This window comes from Convolutriloba macropyga, chromosome 5 (genome assembly GCF_964194025.1).
Source record: "Convolutriloba macropyga chromosome 5, txConMacr16.3, whole genome shotgun sequence".
Taxonomy (NCBI): Eukaryota; Metazoa; Xenacoelomorpha; order Acoela; family Convolutidae; genus Convolutriloba; species Convolutriloba macropyga.
Genome location: NC_134472.1, coordinates 16,820,991 through 16,845,037, shown reverse-complemented (window position 1 = coordinate 16,845,037; position 24,047 = coordinate 16,820,991). Strand labels below are relative to the sequence as shown.

The following is a 24,047-nucleotide window of genomic DNA, read 5'->3' as shown; positions in this document are numbered from 1 at the left end:
TACAGACTCTAGAACAATTTCTTGAATTGCTAAACAACGAGGTACGGGAAGAGAGATGAAATTAACCTGGATGATCATGCATAATTATTTCGAAAAGAACTGTGAGCCAACCACGACATTGTAAAGAGAAATTTCAGGCACAAATTTTAGTAAAAAATTATTCAACTGTCAAATTACCTCAAAATTGTCAGAAGGGCTCTCAATTAGCGATTCCACTTTAAACAGCTTCGGGTTCAAAGTCAACTGCAGTGCTTTACTTTGAGAGGTGCTCAGTTCATAACTCTGAAACAGAGATAAAATTCAATCAGAATTAAGTAAAGAACCTATTTAGTCGAACACTGATCTGATTTTTACCTCTTCGTCAAACTTGAAGCAAGATTCAGTTGTCAATTTGTAGTCTCCACTTCCTGGCAAGCAAATTCTAAACAGCAGCATTTAATTCAAATTGGGAAGACAAGGACAAGCCATAAAATTGCAACAACGCAATTTATGTAGCATAGTTTGAACTAAGTTCAGTTCTGACTATTTTGTAAAGTCGTTTCAAGCACCAAGATTAAAATACGATAACCAGATTAGAAACAGCTAAAACATTAAATGATAAAAACAGATTAAACGAAATCGAAATTCTGATTGTTTGCTACAATAAGTATACATTTCTAGAGCGTATAAACCTAAATACGACAAAACAACAAAAACGGAAAAAAAACTTCAGCAAGAAGACTGTTGAGACTGTTTATTACTTACTTGGGCTGTTTTCTGGCATCTTGAACAGTTCCGCCAAAGTTTGAATTGGATTTGTGTTCATAATTCAAAGCAACTGCACTGAAGTCGGTAGCAACATTGAGAACAAAGCCAGTTTGTTCAAACTTCAGACCTCCGAAAGAGCTCTCAGGCTTTGAGATCGCGTCAACTCTGAGATGGTTTGTTTTCCAACAAAACACCGCATCACCAATGCTAACTTAAATCAAAGAAAAATTCTTATTCCAGCTTGAAACAAATGTTTCCATTTCTAACAGTTTTTTCCTGAAGTGGTTATTCTTTCTCACTAAAATCTGGGATCTATTCTGTTTCGGACCCCAGCTTAGTGGACATGCTTGCGTTTAAACCCCAGGCGCAAGCGTCATTTTTGCATATAACACATAATTTGTAAGTTCGGGAAGAACAAACACTGGGGTTGCCGAAACAGAATAGATACATAAACTGACCAATTAAAATTTGCGCCAAAACCCATATTGCTCGGGAGGTGCTTCATTTTCCCATAAATAAAATATAATATCAGAAAACTAATTCGCTCCTTTTGACGTTTTCGCGGACCGAAAACGTGGGGGGGGGGGGGGGGGGGGGGCAGTGGTCTATATAATCTTTTTATCCGGAAAAATCTGGCGTTGCAAAGAATTCAGACAATGGCTGTTAATTATCCCACGAAAGCTCGATGCTAGCTTAAAGTAAACTTTGTATAAAAAGCACTTCCATCCATGGATACACTTAACCAAAAATTTGCCAACCTGTATAAACGTCGAAGAGCACACTGTCAAATGAGAACTTGACACTTTTGGCTTCCATTGTCAAAGATGCTGCATAGCGTAGACCTTGATTGTTCTTCGGGGCCAGCTTTATTGACAGCTCTGCAGGCTTACAGCCATCTATAATGACAATCAATAAACTGGTACCTGTGATAGAAATATGTGAAAAAAATGCGGTGATTTTTTCTAAAAATGAGTTGAATATAGCAAGAGGGTTGGGTGGTAAACCTTCAAAATTACCCTTCAGTTGCGAGAAATTAAAACATAGCCATAGCTGGATAGAGCGGGCCGCCATACATTTTTGATATTTTATCCCCAAAAGGCACAGGATTGCAAAGCCATCAGCATCACTTACCCAATAGATTTATGGTACATTTCCTGGGAAAAACAAAGAAATTCAACAAAATTTTCAAAAAAAGTAGAATTCATTAAGGAAACGGAGCAAAACAATTGTTGGCATTGCGCTGAATAAAATCCAAACATAGCTGTCAGATTGCCAGAAAATAGCCGCAATAGCTTCATAGATCTGCATAATCAAAAAACAGCTAAAAAAGACAGACCAAAAAACTAATTTCTTCATTAAGGCCGAGATGTTAAATTTTGATTAAAAATCCGTATAAGTTATTGCTGCCTCTATTAGCTAATCTCAAATAACATTCATTTAGAGTGACACACAATCACTTGACCTTATCTCTTTGAATTAAAGTAAATAAAAGTCAATTTCAAAGTGAGGAAGTCATTTTTGAGAGTGAGGTAAGTCACGTGAGACCAAAAACTTAATCACGCGAATGAACAAAAAACTCGCTCCACAAAGAGCGGAAAATGACGTCACGCACGCACTTCAGTTGAAATTGTATGAACAAATGAACAAAAAGCAGATTTGAAGTGGTTGTGACGTCATATGGTCGTAACAAAAATTTTGACGACGAAATAAAAAAACATAGCAGGACAACTCCTGACATACAATTCAAAGAACTTTCATTGACTAAACAAAAAAACTAGACCTAGAACGGACTATGAGTGGATTGGGAAAACCATTTCTTAAAAAAGCAGATAAAAAAAAACAAAATCGATGTAATAATGCCGCATGTGAACAAAAGAACCATTAGCGAAAAATGGAAATTTGGTTCAAACAAAAAAACTATGTATAGAATGAACTATGAAGGGATTGGGAAAACCAATTAGAAAAAAAATACGATCCAAAGAATCGAAAAAACAGTAAAAAAAAAATCAGTGAAATTTCCGAATGTGAACAAAAAACCACTACCGAGAATGCGAATTTCTGTTCAAACACCGTATTCTCACTCTACTTTACAATCATACCCGGCAGATTGCCGGAAAATAGCCGCCGTTGATTCCAATAAGCATGATTGGGATTGAAATAACAGAAGATATTGAAAAAAGATTTTTGTACAAAAACATTTTTTAAGTCCGATTTATTTTGATGGCATTTCGTAGTTGAACATACATATGTTTCTTAGAGAGAGGCTACAGGGGCTACTATCAATAACAATAAGCATTAGAGAGAGGTAACTAATACTTATAGGACCGACGTTCAAATAGCGGGCATCTAAAATTGGGCTTTATGGGTTTATCCCGTTTCTATTTCTGATTTCAATTTTTTATACTGACTCTGTTCATTTTGAATTGCTTTGCTGAGCAGCTGCTGTTTAAAAGGACTTTGAGCAGAATGAGAGAAGAGAGAAACTAGCCTAGAGAAGTCAAAAAGATTTCACGCAAAATGTCGAAAAAGCGGCAAAATGGGTAAAGCGAAAAAAGTTCGACGAAGTAAAAAAAACATAGCAGGACAAGTCCTGAAATACAATTCAAAGAATTGAATGAAAAACTTGGGTTTACTCTGCCTGAACAGCAGATCGGTTCAACGATGCCAGCCAAAACATAAACACAATCATCTAAAAATATTGAGAAACAAGCAATCAAACAAACTAAACAAATATATAATCCTTGATAAAACTTTGAAGCTTTTACCCCTCAGGCAAAATGTTGAAAAGGCGGCAAAATGAGGTAAAGCGAAACATTTTTTTATTCGACGAAGTAAAAAACAATAGGAGCGCTATAATAGCCGGCTGAGAAGATGAGGGCGGCTATTAATTAGAGCGAAAAAAATTCACGCCGCAAAACCACTCGCTTTTTCGCTCCACTTCCTGTTTCGGTGTGACCAAAATCACTACTCCAAATTGACTTCAAAAATTTTGAAAATGTGTGAACAGATCTGCGCAGATGTAAAAACAGATGTGAAAAGACAGCGCCCTAATACAATTCAAATTCTTTGAATTGTAAAAAAACCAAGAGAAGGCCAATAATAGCCCCAGCTATCACTGCGCGGCTATTAAAAATAGGTAGACAGGAAAACAAACTGCCCATTTGATCGGAGAAATTGAAACAAGTGTTTTTAATCAAATAAATGAATTTTTTATCTAAAACCAGGTATGGACCTTCTTGGCGAAAAAAATGTTGAACATAATTTTTACGCTGATGACAGTCCATTTATTTTTAATTGCACAGAAGACAAAGAACAAGTTGGGAGCATTATTTCTTCGGTGGTTCACAGATTTGAGCACCTCAAATTGAAGATCAATGTGACTAAAACAGATATTATACGCCACAAGAACCCCTTTCCGACAGAAATTAGGATGCTTTTGACAAATATTGGAAAATATACGAGTGTAAAATTAATTGGTTTCCATTTGGATGAGATCACTGAACAGCGTTTGGCTAAGTGCACAGCGCTTTCCGTCAGTGTAGTCGAAAAAGTTGTACGGAATAAAAATCTTGCTAATTTTGAACAAAAGGAAAAATTTAGCCGTTAGTTTTAAACTTTCTCGTTTAAACTACTGCAATGGCCTTTACATTGAAAAAGCAAAAAGTTGATGAAAAAGCTTCAACGCGTGCAGAATAGTGTCGCCAAATTCGTTTTTCGAGTAAATCGTTTTGTCTGCAAGCAAACTTCTATACGAGCTTCATTGGTTACCAGTAGCCCAACTCGCATTGAATACAAGCTATTGTGTATACTGTTTGGTGTTGATAGAACAGCTCCAAACCTGATCATATAGAAATGCTTGAAAAAAATACAGAATCAATGTCAACTGCTCGTCGATCATTATTTCCGTTTTCCAAAATTCACAAATGCGAATTTGAAGCGTTCTTTCGCTCATCAGTGAACCAAGAGTTGGAATGCACTACCCGAGTATTTGAGAGTTGAAACGTCCTATGATAGTTTTGAAAGAAAAATGAAAACTTCTATTCCACCAATCTTTCTGATGAAATCCCCAAGCCGTTTTGAGGAAAGAAAAACTGGTCAAACAAATCTTCATCATCATAAATGAAATTTTGCAGTAAATGCAAGTGAAGGGCTGCTGAGTACTCATAGCAATAAGATCACGGTTTTTTATAAACTAAATTTCCTTCAAATTTTGATAACTACGAGAAGTAGGAGGAAACGTATATTTTTTTGGCTCATGTCATAGGGTAGTTGAATAGAAACATAAAGCTATATCGATTAGTTCACCAAATATAACAATTTAAAAACTTATTTTCTTTGTCTTCAAAAGTCTTATAAAAATCTCTGCACAAAAATCCTAAATCCAAGATGAGTTTTTCGATAGAGCAGTAAACCAGTGGAACAGAAACAGAATAAGGGTTGCAAAGATCAGCTATGTAGCCAGTTTTTAAACAAGTATCAGAAAATCGAATGTTAAATCGAATGCTAAATATTTTCAATTACATTTTCTTTCAGAATCACTAAGAGCAAAATAAAATTTGTCAAATTTGGGACAATTTGGTACAGAATTAACTTATAATAGAATTTTAGTGATGGAAGTTGCCTGAAGTTGCAAACATGAAGTCTTTATGCCAAATAAATTCAAGGATTTTGCTATGATTTTACAGTTGCTAGTGTGAACATCGAGTTATGGTGAGAGCAAAATCAATTAAATATCTAGTAATCTTTTTTAAAAAAAATAGCAAGAAATAAATTTAGCAAAATTATTTAATCTAAACTTTGCCATTTCCACTGCTGGAATATCTGTAGTCAAAATCATTGTATGTCTTAACACTTCCATCACATATATTCGACTAACGTCAGGCCAATTGCTCTCAAACGACCGGCGAGCGGTTGGATTTGTCAGTAGCTAGCCACGTTTTAGTGAGGCTGGCTTTAGATTACCCGAAGGGGCGTAAGGTGAGCGCAGCGGGGGTGCACAGCAGCGGGGGTGCAAAAATGGATTGGCGGACTGATGCGTGGGGCGATGGGGGTGTGGGATCAATAGAACCGCCCTTCACACCATAAGTAAAAGTCTCCAAAACAAATTCTGTTAATCGCATACTTGAAGACTAGTGGGCTGAACGGCTCTAAGTGAACTTTATGCCAACTGGGCGCTACCTCTTTATCCCGTTTCTAGAGAAGAAAATCAAATGTGTCTGAAGAAAAATTGGCCAAGCGAAAAATTGCATAAAAGAGACAAACAGGATTAATACATTTGCTACAAATTGCTTTCGAGAGCAATCAACTATGATTTCCTAAAAAGTGCCTGTTAAGTTATTCATAATAAAAACATTTCTACTATAGCTCATTGTTAATGCGGATCAGAGATGATGACATTACGCCACATAACAGCAGCTGTAGTGCGGCATCAACAAAGAGAGAGAGAGAGAGAGAGAGAGAGAGAGAGAGAGAGAGATAAATAGATAGATAGATAGATAGATAGATAGATAGATAGATAGAGAGAGAGAGAGATAAAACGTGAACGAGAAACAGAAGGAAAGAAACCCCAACCGAAAGAGAGAGAGAGAGAGAGAGATAGGAACATTTTCCACGATGGGATTCGACTCTTTTCTAGCCTTGGGCAGTTTGGTGAAAAGCATACTTAGAGACTTGTACAACTCCAATGGAATTTGTTATCCCACGGGCTTTATCAGTTATCTCACTTCTCAAGAAGAGGTCCCGCAAATTTGTAGATTAGACAAACAGTCAAGACGAAAAGTCGAAAAGTAGTATAAAGAAGACCAACAGGTCTAAATTACAATTTTTGCAGTGAACGTGCATCTCAACAGAGTAAGTTTCCGTTCTTTTTATTATAAATTCCAGTGTCTATCTATATCGATACAAATTGGCAACACTGATTGTATGAAATCTGTCAAAAGACTAAAATGAAAGTAGCGTTCTCAAAATACAACGTTCGTTCAAAATTTTCTACCTTTAAAAATTAACTCATGTGTTTATTAAGCGCATCTTACCCTGCAGTTTCGAGGTTGCATTTGTGATGAAAAGCGGGCAGCCGGAAAGGTCAGCGGCTATAAAAAATTCGAAAAGCGGCAGTTAATTTTTGAACATTCGCAAACAAGTTTCGGAAAGCGCACTTTTTTCATTACCAATAAATTTCAAATTGGTCGCAGAATTTCGGTGAATAGCATTCGAACATTAATTTGAGAACAGCTAACAAAACAGTAGCCGTTAAGGTTCTGCACATACTGTTTAGAATATATATTGAAATAATATAATAAAGAACACATCTTTGATTTAGCATTGAATACAATGATTCTGAATATACAATGACCATATGGTCTATTTCAAGACTATTTCACAAAAACAACCCTTTTTGGTTGCGTATTCAGGATAAAACTAACCTATGCATTGCACTTCTCCAGAGACAGAAGTGAGCCATTGTTCAAATACTATTCCAGATGCCTTGACATCCATCACGTCTTTCACATCTACGCTTATTTCACTCTTCTTGAACATCAGACCAGCGGCCTTCTCCTCATTTGTAACAACGGCCTAAAAATGACGTTAACAAATGCCTCATATAAAGTGAGGCTTTAGATACATTCAAGTCACAATATGAGCACAGGCTGTTATCTGTGAAATTTCAAAACTTATTCAAGATTTGATTCGCACTAAGATTTGATACATAAAACATTACATACAAATCAGAATGTCACCTTGAAACAACTGTTAGGGTTCTTACAAAAATGAGCATGGCCAGTAGATTGTCAGAATGAAGCAAAGCATTAACGAAAGCCACCCTAAAACTACTCTCTGCTTCTAACACATGCGACATTTGACTTCACATCAGGTGAAATGAAAATTCAATATATTACGTGTTCCATGTCTTGCGTAAATTTGTCGCACGACGATTTCTAAATCCTATTGCGTTGAAAAGTGAGTGCGTTAAGTCACATTTCAAGAGCAAAAAAAACGTTAATTGTTTGAACCCAAAAGAGCGGACGAAAATTAGACAAACATTATAGCAGGAAGACTCCGAAAACAATTCGCATTAAGACAACTACATGACTAGGACCTAAACCAACTACCGAAATCAACAAAAAAAATGAAACCCTAAGAGCAAAATCCGCAAGAAAGCATCCCCATAGAAAGCATCCCCAGCCGATTGGGAAGATAAGAGCGGCTATTGAAAACGATAAGAACGAAGTACCGACATGTCAAGAAGTTTTGCTGACGGACGTGTAAAATCATTTGCCTTCAATCAGCTGCTATCAATACTATAAAGCAATAAAGCCCAGAGAAAAAAATACAGAAAACCACAATCTTAAAACATAACCGACTAAGTCGGGCGAATTGCTCTCAAACGACCGGCGAGCGGTTGGCTTCGTCAACAGCTAGCCACGGTTTAGTGACCTCGGGGTACTACATCTTCATCCCGTTTCTGAAGACGAAAGTCAAATGGGTCAGACGAAAAATCGGCCAAGCGAAAAATTGCATAAAAGACAAACAGGGTTAATAAATTTGCTACAAATTGCCTTTGAGAGCGATTAACAATGGTTTCCTAAAAAGTGCCTGTTAGATGAGTTATGGTAAAAAATATTTCAACTATGACTCATTGATAATAATGAGGATCAGAGATCATGACATTATCCAAAAATTACTAAAACTGGAGTCATAAAAAAAGTTGATCACCATCCCATTAACTCTAGAAACTATGCAGCAGCTTATTATACTCTAGAAACTATGCAGCAGCTTATTATCAAACTTTGGAGGACGCTCGAGGGCCTCTGTTGCCGGAAAAAAATCAAAAACATGAAAAATTGCAAATATTTCAAAAAATTGCTTAAATTCGTGATATTAAAATCTTGACTAACATCCCATTACATCTCTAAACTATGCAATAATAATTTATCAAATCCTAGAGGAAGTTCCGTCGCCCTTGAGGCTAGAGAAACCTAAGAAATGATAAAAACAATAGAAATGATGAAAACAAAAGAAATGATAAAATTGCAAGTTTTATAAAAAAAATTGCTATCTTGTGATATTAAAAAGATGAAAATTAACCCATGACCAACAAAAATTTTCCAGTAAGTTATTATCAAACATAAACGGTGGCTTTCTGACTTTTGAGGTTCAAAAAATCTGAATAATGTGTTTAAATGTCAAAAATTGGAAAAAATATGGCTAAAAATATCAAAAATATAATAAAATTCGTGAGGTTAAAATCTTGCAAGACATTTGGTGGGGGTCAAAAAATTGCAAAAAATTGCAAAAATGTACATGCACGGGGGGCAGATTGGGGGGGGGCAACACTGGGGTGGGGGGGGGGCAACAGCGCGGTGGGGGGGGGGTGGGGCAATAGGGGGGAGGGGCCAACATTGGGGGCGTCTTCAACCTCTAAGAGCCGCCCTTCACACCATAAGTATAAGTCTCCAAAACAGTTTGAGCTGAAACAGAGCTCAAAAGGCTCTAAGAGCACTTAATGCCCGCTGGGTGCAACCTGTTTATCCCATTTTTGAGGACGAAAAGTCAAAAGCGTCAGACGAAAAATCGGTCAAGCGAAAAATCGCATAAAAAAAGACCGACAGGACTAATATAATTGCTACAAACTTCGTTTGAGAGCAATTAATCATATATCGGTATAAAAGCTCTTTAAACCTCTAAGTATCCATCCTTCAAGCTGTCAAAGCAAAAAGGCCAAAACTAAGTTTGCAAACAATTAAAATTGGCAAGACATTTAAGGTAAAAAAAAAACCGTTTTCTCACCAACTTCAAATCATCAGAGTTTAAAAAATCACAGCGAAAACTCAATCGCTTTTTAGCTCCATTTCTTGTTTCGGCGTGACCAAAATTATTACTTTTACAGTGAAATTTTAATTTTTTGAATTGTAAAACGCCCCAATACAATTCAAATTCTTTGAACTGATACAAGTAACCAAGAACACAGCCGGCAGAAGGCCGGAAAAAAGCCGCCGTTGACAAACTTGATGCACATCGGGATTGAAACAGAAAAAAACATAGCTGGCAGATTGCCAGAAAATAGCTGCAATAGCTTCGTAGACCCGCAGTCTCAAAAAAAACAGTAAAAAAGACGGACCCAAAAAATTCGTCTTTTCATTGAAGGCTGATATGTTATATTTTGATTAAAAATCTGTATAAGTTGCTGCCTCTATTAGCTGCTCTCAAAGAACCTTCAATTAGAGTGACATACAATAAGTTGACCTTATCTGTTTGAATAGATGTAAATAAAAGTCAATTTCAAAGTGAAGAAGTCATTTTTGAGAGTGAGGTAAGTCAAGTGTGACCAAAAAATTAATCACGCGAATGAACAAAAAAACTCGCTCCACTAAGAGCAAAAAATGACGTCACGCAGGCACTTCACTTTAAATTGCATGAACGAATGAACAAAAAGCGGATTTGAAGTGGTTGTGACGTCATATGGTCGTAAAAAATCGCGACGAAATAAAAAAAAATCAAGAGAAGGCCAATAATAGCCCCAGGTATCGCTGTGCGGCTACTAAAAAGACGAGAAAAAAATTACCGAACTTTCATTTTTCTGTTTTTTCGATGTCAAAAAGTGTTTTAATTTGGCGCGCAGTTTCATTTAGATTTTTAAACTATACTTAATTAAGCTTCTAAACTGAAAGCTAATAAGATTAATATAAATATCAGCTAGCAAACACTCTAATGAACTTTGATAACCTAATGCTCAAAGACTTTACTGATAATAAGTCTGAAGTCAATTGTGAAAATCGGTACTTGAAGTCGAGAAGCTTAAACACAGCATAAAACAAATAAAAAAGAACCGACTAAAGTCGAGCGAATTGCTCCCCGCAATCGGCAAGCGCTTGGCTTTGTCAGTAGCTAAATGTACGGGGTTTAAATGTCGAGGAGGATGGGGTTCGGTGGGCAGGAGAAACACCAAAAACCGTCAAGTATTGACACAAATTCGAACAACTGGTTGTACAAATACAACCACCTAACTGCTCTAAAAAAATTGGCGAGCAATTCACTTCGTAATTAGCTGGCTTCGGTTTAGGGACACTTAAGCGTTTATGCAGTATAAAAATTAGCACGAACACCTTGCGGGACAAAATCTATCGGTCCACTCAGGTGAAGGAGAGTGTGATAAAACAATTGATCAAACAAAACATACCCGGCGAATTCCCGCAAAACATCCGCCGTATACGCGCTCTACGCGTATCGGAGTTGAAACAGAAAAAGAGAACAGGATAAAGAAACTTGCAAAATTTTCCCCAAGTTTCAAAAAAGTGTTCTAAATTGGTGCGCAGTTTCAGAATTATTCTAGAACAATTCTTAATTGAGCTTCTGAACAAGAACTATTACCCTTAATACTAATGTGAGCTAGCTATCGCTGTAATGGATTATAATAACCTACCGAACTTTGACTTAATGACCGGGATTTAGCGGTTCTTCCCGGTTCTGTTGATTTTGCTTTGTTGGCATTGACCTATTTACCACATTGCGTAATAAAAAAATTTAAAATCCAATCAGTTGAAACAGTGAGTGAGGTAAGTCAGAAGTCAAGCGTTAAATCGTGACTTATGTAAAACAAAAACCGTGATAAAAAGGTAAACTGAATTAAAAAATCATAGCAGGACAAGTCCTCGAACGGAATATGAATGAATTGGGAAAACCATTTCTAAACAAAATCAGATCAGAAAAATAAAAAAACACAGAAAATCAAAGTTAAAATACCACATGTGAACAAAATCCACTAGCAACAAATGGAAATTTGGTACAAACTAAAACTAGGCCTAGAATGAACTATGAATGGACTGGGAAAACCATTTAGAAATCCGATCCAAAAAATCGAAAAAAACATCAAAATTAAAGTGAAATTGCCGCATGTGAACAAAAAACTACTCGTGAGAAAGCAAATTTTTGTTCAAACACCGTTTTCTCACTCTACTTTAAAATTAGAGCTAAAAAATCCCCGCAAAACCCCTCGCTTTTTGGCTCCACTTCCTGTTTCGGCGTGCCAAAATCACAACTCCAATATGACTTAGAAAATCATAAAAATGTGTGAACAAATCTGAAAAAAAGACAGCGCCCCAATACAATTCAAACTCTTTGAATTGTAAAAAAGGAGAGCACCTAAATAATAGCCGTTGAGGGCTGACGGCGGCTATTAACAAGGCCAATAACAGCTCCAGCTGTCGCTTTGCGGCTGTTAAAAAATAAGCAAACTTAGAGACATTTTCAAAATTTTTGCGTGTATCTTGTAAAGATTGCTAGACCGAATTTGAGAGGCTTTTCATTCCTTTCAATCAAAACAGTAAATACAGAAATGATTATATACAAAATTGAAAGTTGGTTTCGCTTTGAAAGTTTGCCTTCTGTCCTTTCAAAAATTTGTTCGCCCTCTCTTTCTCAAGTTATTTTGCAAAATATTAGAATGCACGTTTTCAAACTTTTTTCCCAAAATGGACTTCTGGGAGCGGTTAGTTTTTATCAGCTTCAATTTTCGATATTTGGATCATTAGTTGCGTGACACACGGGTGGGTAATCTTAGCCATATAGCATTTTAAATTACTGCGTCATTGTCTCTACCAAAAACGCCAACAATGACAAAATCTCCTTTTTGTGGCTCCATGCTGGAAGTGCCGGATCAGATCAAATGGTTGTGCGATTCAGTTATCCTTCACCTATAATTCTGTTTCTACGTTTTCGCAATCTATTCAAATTATGTATTTAAATTTAAAAAATTCGACTCGATTTGTAGTAATTTGGGTCGCCCAGATCTTCCTCCTGACCTTGAAGGTGCTCTTTTGTCCAATTGTCACCATAGAACAGAAAGTACCACTCTCGTCAGCTGTGACACTTTGGGAGATTGGTTTGCTCTTTGAATCACCTGAAGGATGAGTAACCACTTCTACTTTCCTCGCCAATGATTTACTCCTCCCCTCTGGGAACTGTCGGATGCTCAAAGATCCACATACTTTCACCCTGTTGAAAAATAGCAGAACAAGTGATCTATCTTTTTAAACGTTCAACACCCCCCTTAAAAAGACACTTTAGAGCTCTGCGTATTACCAACACAAAATTTTATGAATCTGGTGCAAATAGAATACTTATACTTGATGGTTGGTGTAATAACTCCCTGAAAAAAGAACGCCATTAAACACGTAATTTATAACGTCGAGATAGCTAAAACTTACTTAGAGACGAAGATGGTCTGCAGTTCTGGTTTACTAGGGACTAATTGCACTTTGATCTGATCAAACGCGTAGCCATTTTTCCTCACACCGACAGTGTAATGTCCGACTGTCATTTTCTCTAGGAGGAACTTGCCGGTTGCATCTGTAGTGGCTAAGGATTTTCCATTCACCAGTATCTCAGCTCCCTCGATCCCTTTTGAATCAGGCGAAAGCTTTACAGATCCAGCCACTGAGAACCCTGACACTTCGAAATTGGGCTAAAAAGAAAACATAAAGGCTCACTAACATGCGCAAGCATGGGCCTATCCCATTCGAACCATCTGTACAATGAACGAACAACAACGTACAAAAATGGATATAGGAAATCATCCGACAGATTGTCAGAAGATAGTCTCCGTTTACCCCACTGGACACCATCATGGAAAAAGGTACACAAAATATAATAATTAACAGCCTATTCTTTTCTAAAAGTTAAAAAAGTGAATTGTTGTACAGTTTTAGATTACACAATTATACTGAAATCAGCTTCTAACAATGCGAGGCTTGGCGCTCTTATGAATTTACTGACCACGCTTCATCAGTTTAAACATTTCCTACCGAATTTGCTCTTTTGAACGTTTCCATATTCACTATAAACTGGATCAATTCTGGACTCCATTAGTCGAAACAGTGAGTGAGTGAGTAAATCTGAGGTCAGTGTGAAAATCGTTACACGTTAAAGACGAGAAAATTAAACACATCATGAAGCAAATAAAAGCATAGCCGAAAATTGCCGTAAAATAGGCGCCGTTGACGCACTTGATGCACATGGGGGTTGAAACATAAAAAAAAGAATAGATATAAATTGACCGAATTTTTTTCTGTTTTTTCATCAGTCAAAAAGTGTTCAAATTTGTGGTGTAGTTTCAGTTAGATTCCTAAGCTAAACTTAATTCAGCTTCAAAACTCAAAACGAGAAAGAGTTTAAAATCCATTTAGTTGAAACATTGAGTGAATAAAACTTGAGTGGAAACGAAAAACGTGATCAAAAGGTAAAGCGAAACTAAAAACATAGCAGGACAAGTCCTAAAGTACAATCCAAACAACTGATTTAGCTTTGACTGGACAAATATAAGCCGTGTTAGATGTCCAATGAGAACACTTAGTTCTTAGTTTGACACAATTGAGATCAAGAATTATTACCACAAGAACAAAAAAAAATAAGCAAGACCAAAAAAATCAGATATATTTTTTAAAGACATGGTCAAAATCCAAAAACGACATCTAAGAACTCATGCCACTCATTAAACTCCCCTGCTTCTCGTTATAAACCGACGAAACCTGTCACATATGAGGATAAGTGATAAGACAGCAATAAGTTCAATAAAAAAATGCAAAACTCAAAAAATCAATGTTTTTTTGAAAAAACGGGCAGCGTATAAGTCAAAGAAAGCAAAAGCTATGAATCGAAAAAATTAAACAAAAAGAAAAACTTTTTAAGAAACCAATGAAAACGGTCAATAATGAGACAGATAAGAGAAAATAAAGTAAATAAAAACCCGCAAAAACAAAAATTCTATAAATTTTCTTGGAAACGATTGATGTCAAAGTCATAGAAGGCATCAGCTTTGTACAGAAAAAATTTAATCAACTAAAATAACCCCTATTAGCAACCTACGAGTCCTGTCATTAATAAAGAATAAGACAAAAAAAGCACAAAAAGTACAACAAAAACTCAAAAAATTAACTCCGAATTTTGTAAAAAAAAAAGTAGTGTCAAAGCCATGAAAACTAACAAACTATTAATCGGACAATTAATTAGGTTATTCTGCACCTCATTATCAGCCAATGAGACATGTCATTGATGACACTAAGTGATAAGACAACAGAATTAAACTTTGAAAGTGGGCAAAATCAAATATTCTTTAATATTTTTCGACAAAGTGTTCAGATCATAAAAAGTTTCAGCTACCCCTTGACGAATTGTAACGATTTCAACTAGGCGCAATTAGATCACATATGTATCATACAAGAAGCACTCAAGGAAAAGAAACTCTGAAAACAGAAGTCAAATTGACGCACCTGAAAAAAAAACGAAAACTGGTTCAAACACCAATTTCGGACTCCCCTTTAGGGTAGTTTAAAAACAAGAATCACGCCCTAAACCAACTCTAATTTTCACCCCTTGGGTGCTTCAGCATGACTAAAATCACCGCTTTAATTTGACTTCTCGCTGACGTGAAAAAACCGAAAAAAGCGTGAACAGATCTTAAAAAGGGACAGCACACCGATACAATCCAAATCCTTTGGATAGTAAAAAGAAGAGCACCTAAATAATAGCCGCTGAGAGGTTGATGGCGGCTATTGAAAAACATAACCAACTAACGTCCAGTGAATTGCTCCCAGCTTGGCTTGTCAGTAGCTAGATGTGAAGGCTTAGGTTTAAATGGTGAGGGGCGGGGGGGGGGGGTTAAGTGGGAAGGGGAAACACGTCGTCATTGATCGAATATTGATAAACTCGAACAACTGGTTGTACAAACACAACCGCCTAACGTCGGTCGAATGGCTCTCAAAAAACGAGCGGTTCGCTTCAGAATTAGCTGGCTTCGACTTAGGGAAGCTTAAGCGTGTTATAGCATAAATATTAGCATGTTCGCCTTGGGGAATAAATTCAATCAGCCCACAAAGGTGAAGGAGAGTGTGGTCAGAAAAGCTGTTCAAAAAACAAACATAACCTACTGACGTTGGGCGAATTGCTATCAAACGACCAGCGAGCGGTTGGCTTCGTCAGTAGCTAGCCACGGTTTAGTGAGGCTAGCTTTAGCTTGATTCGACTCTGCCAATTTCAGTTTTCTAGCCACGTTAGTAAATATCAAATAAAAAACTGATATTTTAAAAATTTGCAAAATATTCGGAAATTTAAAAGAAAAGCTTCCAGATTTCGCAGTGAAAAAGTTCAAAACTAATTTTCGTCTCTCGAGTAATGTCAAGTAACCCATCTGCAAGACTTGAAAAGTTTCGTTGGCCAGTAATGTTCGTTAAAAAACTCAAAAAAGGACAAAAACATTCACAAATTTTGAATACAATTGCAAATTTTAAATATCCAGCATCCCTATTTCAAGCTTTAAACAGTTTCACTGGCTCATAAAGATACATAAACTTGGAACATTATAATAAGTTTCCGAAAATTTAAAAAAATAAATAAATTTTATCAAAAAGTTGCAAAATCTAGAGTTTTTAAAGTATTGATAACCATTCCATTAACTCAAGAAACTACGCGACAGCTTATCATCAAACCTTGGGGGAGGTCCCTATGACCTGGTAGCGGAAAAGCTGATAAAATTTCAAAAAGAATCAAAGAACTTGAAAATTGCAAATACTTTTTTTTAAAAATTCCTGACATTAAAATTTTGAAAAGCATTGCATTACATCTAGAAGCTATACAGTAACCTATAATCAAACCCTAGAGGAGGTTATGTGGCTCTCGGGGCTGGAGAAACCTAAAAAACGACAAAACTTGAAAAAAAAATTGCAAAATTTTTGATAAAAAATTCAATGAAAACTAATCCACGGCCAAAAAACATTTTCAAGTAACTTAATATCAAACCCTATAGAAGATTTTCAATAAGGCTGAAAAACCTAAATAATGACAATAAATAACCAAAAAATTGCAAAAAAATTTGTGGTGTTGAAATCTTGAAAAACATTCCATTACATTAAAAAACTATACAGTAACCTATTATCAAACCCTAGAGGAGGTTCCTTGGCTCTTGAGGCTCTAGAGATCTGAAGAATGATTTTAAAAAATTCAAAAAACTTAAAAAAAATGGAAGTTTTGTAAATAAAAAAAGTCGCTAAAATATGTCATATTAAAAAATTGAAAGCTATTCCAAGGCAAATAAATTTTTTTCAGTAACTTATTATCAAACCCTTCAGGACATTTTTTGGCCCCTTTGTCTGAAAGACGTGAATAATGAAAAGTAATGTCAAAAAATGAAAAAAAATTGCACGTTTTGTCAATAAAATGCTAAAATTTGTGATGTTAAAATGTTGAAACCATTCCACTACCACTAGAAACTATGCAGTAACCTTTAAAAAATCCCCGAGGAGGTTTCCCGACACCTACGGCATTCTAGACAACTAGGGCTGAAAGAACAAAAAATGATAAGAATTTTAAAAAACTTGAAAAAAATTGTGAAAATTAATTAAAAAAATGCGTTTTTAAGCGATCGGTTGTTCGAACATTTCCACGGGGGGGGGGGGGGTTCACCGTGGGGCTGAAGGGGAGGGAAGGGGGTGGGGCAACAATGGGATGGGAGGCAGCAGTGCGGTGGGGGGAATAGTGTGGAGGAGTCAACAATGGGGGTGTCTTCAACCTCTAAGAACCGCCCTTCACACCATAAGTCTCCAAAACAGTTTGAGCTGAAACAGAGATGAAAGGCTCTAAGAGCACTTAATGCCCACTGGGCGCCACCTGTTTGTCCCTTTTTGAGGACGAAAAGTCAAAAGCGTCAGACGAAAAATCGGTCAAGCAAAAAATCGCATAAAAAAGGACTAAACCGACAGGACTAATATAATTGCTACAAACTTCATTTGAGAGCAAATAAATATAATTGCTACAAACCTCGTTTGCGAGCAACTAACAACATTCAAACTGAGTGACGGTGAAGCATAAAAAAAGAACGAAACGAAAATTCAGCAGAAAACTACCTGCTAAGGATACAAAGCAATAAAAAGAAAGCAGAAAAAGAATATTTTATACCAAATAATAGTGGAAAAAATTCAGAGAACAATATATACATCATAAGATACTATTTGAGTATTCGTAATGCAACTAAAGGACATACTATAAAAATGCACCAATACTCCTCTATATCAAATGTTGCAGTCATAGGCTAACATACGGGGCAATTTAATTTAGAGGGGATATAGCTCAGAAACGTTTTATGGGCGCAAAAAAAACGGCCCCACAGGGGTGAGACACGTGACCTCCAGGTTGGCCGTCTTACATCTTAACCCTACAGTTCCCACCCCACCCTACCCTACCCTACCCTACCCGCCCCTAATTTCCTTTCGCTCAAACAAGTATTTCAGAATAAGAGAAGCTTAGATCACCCAATAAAGAAGAACTTAAGTGTAAAAAAAGCCGTTCAAGAGGTCAAAGAATTCTCTAAAACAAAAATTCAAGAACGGTCAAGAAAAAATTTTGCATAAAAAGACACATGTTTACGAAAATTGCTTTAAACCTCGTTCAATACCGATTAATATTGAAGCAATTAATATTGAAGCAATTATTATTGGCAAGGCAAAAACAAATAGTCATAATATCATCAAAAATTTCAGTCGACGATCAGTCATCACCAACGGTCAAAGTCGGTCAATCCATTATTTACAAGGAGACGTTTAAAAGAGATTAAAACATAACCGGATAACGTCTGGCGAATTGCTCTCAAACGACTGGCGAGCAGTTGGCTTTGTCAACAGCAAGCCATGGTTTAGTGTCGTCAGGGTTCTTTATCCCGTTTCTGAATACGAAAGTCAAATGAGTCAGACGAAAAATCGGCCAAGCGAAAAATTGCATAAAAGACAAACAGGATTAATAAGGATTAATATATTTGCTATAAATTGCTTTTGAGAGCAATTAACAATGGCCTCTTAAAAGTGCCTGTTAGATCATTTATGACAAAAAACATTTCAACTATAACTCATTGATAATGAGGATCAGAGATGGTGACATTACGCCACATAACAGCAAGAGAGAGAGAGAGAGATAAAACGTGAACGAGAAAGAGAAGGAGAGGAACCCCAACCGAGAGAGAAAAGGAGACAGCAATATCTTCTATGATTGGATTCGACACTGCAACTTCTAGTTTTCTAACCTTGTTAATAAATAAATCATTTAGAAAAAAACTGAAAAAGGCAAAATTAAAAAGTTTTGAACTCGGCAATATAGAAAATCAAAACCATTTTTTGTCACGAAGTTCTGTCAAGTAAATCAACTCCGACACTTGAAAAGTTTCGTTTACCAGTAATGGTCGTTAAACTCAGAAAAGGACAATAATGAAAAATTTTTGGAAAAAATAGCAAATTTTAACAAAATCTTGCTAAATTTCGAGACATTATATCTTAAGAACCATTTCATTGTCTCAAGAGACTATCAAGTATCCCTGTTTCAAGGGATACTTGATAATTTCACCGGCTCATAAAGATCCATACGCTTGCAACATGAAAAAGTTTCCAAAAATTTGAAAAGTTTAAATTTTATTAGTTTAGAACTAAAAGTTCAAAAACATGAAAAATTGCAAATATTTTTCAAAATTGCTCAAATTCGTGATATTAAAATCTCCAAGAACATTCTATTTCACCTATAAACTATGCAGTAACAAATTATCAAATCCTAGAGGAAGTTGCGTGGCCCTTGAGGCTAGAGCAACCTAAACAATGACAAAAAGTTCAAAAAACTTCAAAATTCCAAGTTTTTTTTTAAAAAATGCTATAACTTGTGATATTAAAAAGATGAAAATTAATCCATGACCAGGAAAAAATGTCGAAAAATTTGAAAAAAATGCACGTTTTGTAAAAAAAATGCTAAAATTCGTGATGGTAAAATGTTGAAACCATTAAATTACCACCAGAAACTACGCAGTCACCTATTTGTAAGACCTAAAGGAGGTTTCTTGACACCTCGGGCTGATAGAAATAAAAAAAATTCAAAAGCGTGAAAAAATTGTAAAATAGTATAAATTTGCTTTTTTAGCAAGCGGTGTTTCATCAGTAGCTAGCCACGGGAGGGGGGGGCTGCACCCGGGGCTGATTGGGGGCGGAGGGGGGGGGGCAACACTGGGGTGGGGGGGCAAGAGGGGGGGGGTCAACAGTGGGGGTGTCTTCAACCTCTAAGAACCGCCCTTCACACCATAAGTATAAGTATGAGTCTCCAAAACAGTTTGAGCTGAAACAGAGCTGAAAGGCTCTAAGAGACTTAATGCCCACTGGGCGCTACTTGTTTATCCCGTTTTTGAGGACGAAAAGTCAAAAGCGTCAGACGAAAAATCGGTCAAGCGAAAAATCGCATAAAAAAAAGACCGACAGGACTAATATAATTGCTACAAACTTCGTTTGAGAGCAATTAATAATTGCTACAAACTTCGTTTGAGAGCAATTAACAAGCTTTACTACATAGCACTAAAGACTAGTAGTGGAACTAAATCACAAAGTAATAAAACAAAAAGGAAATAAATTTTTGGGTAAAAAATTAAGTGTCAAGTTCATGGATGTAACAATCTGCATAAAAGTTCATGGATGTAAACTGCCTATAAAATTTTAGAAGAAATGCAGGACAACGTGCAGAGCTGCGACGATGAATCATTGGAAAGCTCCAAAGACCTGTCATCAATGTCATTAAGTGACCCGCTACAAATTAGAGGGCAAATCAAAACTCACTAAATGCCTTAAAATTTCAGAAACTGAATGCTGTCAAAGGAAAAACCATTAACATCCTATCAATACCATCAAATAATAGTTACTGCGTGATATTAGAAGACATATATAGCTTTATGATAACTTGGGGGAAAATGTGACAAGCCAGATATCGCACATGAGAAACAGCTTGCTCGAATATGTGCTTTCTCACACTACTTTATAAGTCTGCAAACATCACGGCTTTATCAAAATGCAGTGTCCGCCCAAAATTACTGCTTTGTCGTAACTAAAAGAGATAGCCCAGCTTTCTTTTTATATCGCTTCCTATAGCAACGATATACATACCCGGCAGATTCCCGGAAAACAGCTGCCATTGATTCCCATAACACCGATTGGGATTGAAGGAACAGAAAAATATTGCTAAAAATTAATTGTTGTACGAAAACATTTAAGTGCGAAATATTTTGATTGAATTTTGTAGTTATACATAGTCCTTTTTCTTAATGAGAGGTTGCAGGGGATAGTATCAATGCAATAACGCTTTAGAGATGTTAATGATTCTGTTCAATTTAGATTGCTTTGCTGAGCAAGTGCAAGCAGTAAACTAAGGTAAAGCGAAACGGATTTTTATTCGTCGAGTAAGAAACAATAATTATCATAGACTAAACATATCCGTCAGATTTCCGGAAAATAGCCGCCATTGATTCCCAAAATCCCATAAAAAATGGAAGTTGATTGCTTTCAAATACCTTTTTTAACGTACGAACTATTTCGATTTCAATTTGTTGTTAGACGGTGACCGGACAATAGATCGAAAGGACAACAGATCGAAAGCAGAAAAATTGAGACAACAGATCGAAAATGAATCTCTGTTCTTATTGGTTGAAATTAAGCATTATTTGCGAGCTGCAATATAATTACCACATTTTGGCCATGCCTCGCGAGCCATGGCCATGTCTTAGCGGCCCGTGGGACTTGATATGAATCTATCACAACCGAACAAAATAGCACAACAGAACATGTTATATGCTGTATAATAAATGAGCGCTCAAATCTGATTGGCCAATACTCTACTTGAGTAATTTAATTTTCGATCTGTTGTCCCAATTTTCGCTTTCGATCTGTTGTCTTTCGATCTATTGTCCTAGCACCTTGTTAGACATACTCCTGTTACAAAGAGGATGCAGGGGCTATTATCAACACCAAACACAACGACTAAGGTAGGAAGAATTGCTCTCTAATGACTAGTGGGAACTCTAAACTATTACAGCCTGCAGCAGTTTGGGGGGCGGGGCTACACCTCAAGTCACTGAGGGGGGCTTCGAATGACGTTATTAGAGGTTATTATATACCATTATAACCACTAAGTGAAAAATGACACTGACTTTGGCGCTTCTTTCATTTTATTTTTAGTAGTGAAATGCCCCTACTTGAGTTCAGCTCTTGACACTTGTGAATAAGAGAGAAAATTAGATCACAGAAAACGAAAGAAGTCCAGTGCGCAAAATTCACTCGCAAAGTCAAATCGTTCCAGCAAAAATTTTTTAGTGAAAATTGGGAATCCGAATTTAAACAAATTTCGTGTTCAAAAAGTGATCAAAAGACATTGAAAAAACGAAAACTGTTTAAGAAGACGTCTAAGAAAGCAAAATGCCAAAATAGCAACAATCTGAATCTGAAACTCAAATATCTGTACAGCTTAAAACTTGTCAAAATCCAAAAATTGGTACGAAACATAATTTCCTTGAAATTTTTTTTGTTACCTGTGATGTAAAAAAAAAATATGTGAACAAACAATTTTTTGTTCAATTTAACACGTACTTTACGTGCTTTCTCAGATTAAAATACGACCGCAACACCTTCTCTCAGCGTTTGACAGTTCTTCGGTAGATTGAGCTAAACACTTGAGCGGCATCTGCAGTTGCACAATAAATCGACCAACTGAATAGCTCCTCTAATAGTAATAATAGGCAGGATTAGTAGTTAATGCTGCACAGAGTTAACGTTCACGTTTCCTATTTTTTATGTAGGTTTGGTAAGGGTCTATTTCTTGAGTGAATGAAAAACTAAAATGTTTTCGCAAAAAAGACCAACCAGCAATAGTCATTGCTATTGCTACATTGCTTTCTAAGAAGACACTTTAACTCGTCTCTCCTCCCTTCTATTAGTGAAAACTGAAATCCACAGATCAATAGTTCGAGTAGTAAAAGATATCATTAATAGAGAGTCGAACTTCTGACGTGGTTCTGACGTGGAAAATTTCTGATTTTTCCAAGTAGCAATTAATGTTTTCTGAGAAAAAAGTCGTCTTATCAACCACACCCAAAAGGTTCAAATTTTACAGAAACATCCTCATGAAGCATATATTTCACCTACTTGAGAAGAATTGCAATAAAGATAGATTCCATATTTGATGAGCAAGACATTGTCACGTATCAGATCTACAGCTGTTATCGCCATAATCACGTCGGAATTCTTCTCGATCGACTAGTGGGAGCTCGAATCCATTGCAGGCTGCTTCAGTCGGGCAATTTCATTTGCTTTTAGTAGTGCCACCACTTGGGTTTAGATAATAATTGTAGATGAGAGCGAAATTTACATCACACAAAACAAAAAAGTCAAGGGCGTAAAAGTCAATCGAAAAATCAATAGAATCAAGCAAAAATTTTGCATACAAAGACCAACACGTTAACAATAATTGCTTCAAACTTCCTTCGAGAGCAATTAATAAGCATTAGAGATGGTAACTAAGAATTATAAGAACAAAGTTTAAGTAGCGGGCATCTAAAATTGCGCTTCTTCGGTTTATACCGTTTCTATTTTTGATTTCGCTCTTAAAGACTCCGTTCTGTTTAAAAAAATTTAGCAATTTGAGCAGAATGGGCGAAGAATGAAACTAGCTTTGAGAAGTCAAAAAGATTTCACGCAAAATGTCGAAAAAGCGGCAAAATGAGATAAAGCGAAACAAACATTTATTCGACGAAGAAAAACAATATAGGAGCACATTAATAGCCTGCTAAGCTGAGGGCGGTTTTACTACAACAAAACCTGCCCTAGAATGGACTATGCATGGAGTGGGAGAACCATTTAAAATCAAATTGCCGTATGTGAAAAACAACAGGCGATAAAGCAAATTTTTGTTCGTTTAAAAATAACATGAATTTCGGCGCGCTTTTCATTAGACTCTTAAAGGCAACTTATTAGCAATTGAAAATATAAGCGCACTAACGTCGGATAAATTCCTCTTAAACAAGAGGTGGGGCAATTTTATTAAGTGGCTGTAGCCTAGAAAAATTGTTCTTTAAGTGAAATCGACGCAATTTTCTAGAAGAAAAAGGCAAAACGGTCAAGCAAAAACTTGCATCAAGAACACCCGTTTACAATAATTGCTTTAAATTTCGTTCGAGAGCAGCTACTCAAAATTCTGAATGAGAGCAACTTTTATCGTGCAAAAATCAAGCCTCAAAACCCACAGCTTACACATGTTAACTGCTGGACTGATCACGCAGGACAAAAAGTAAACTCGAGAATTGACAACTATGTGATAACTTTCCAAAACGTGATAACTTTCCAAGTAGCAATCAATGTTTTCTGAGAAAAAAGGCATTATGAATAAGGCGACAGAAACTTAACCTTATACTTTAAGGTCACCGCTGGGTACTCAAATATCAAATGAAAATATTAATCAAATTCGCATTA

At 36.3% G+C, this 24,047-nt stretch overlaps 1 protein-coding gene across 1 annotated transcript in view; it reads right to left on the bottom strand.

The window, feature by feature from the left end:
• LOC142340290 (BOS complex subunit NOMO1-like) overlaps positions 1-24,047 on the bottom strand; it is a 90,980-nt gene that overhangs the window by 53,135 nt on the left and 13,798 nt on the right. Inside the window, exons 10-16 of the mRNA XM_075390865.1 lie at positions 12,951-13,207; positions 12,546-12,738; positions 7,170-7,320; positions 1,506-1,643; positions 745-958; positions 355-421; positions 178-282 (exon numbers count right to left, since the gene is read on the bottom strand). Of these exons, the coding sequence (XP_075246980.1) occupies positions 178-282; positions 355-421; positions 745-958; positions 1,506-1,643; positions 7,170-7,320; positions 12,546-12,738; positions 12,951-13,207 (1,125 nt within the window). The remainder of the gene's footprint in view (positions 1-177; positions 283-354; positions 422-744; positions 959-1,505; positions 1,644-7,169; positions 7,321-12,545; positions 12,739-12,950; positions 13,208-24,047) is intronic.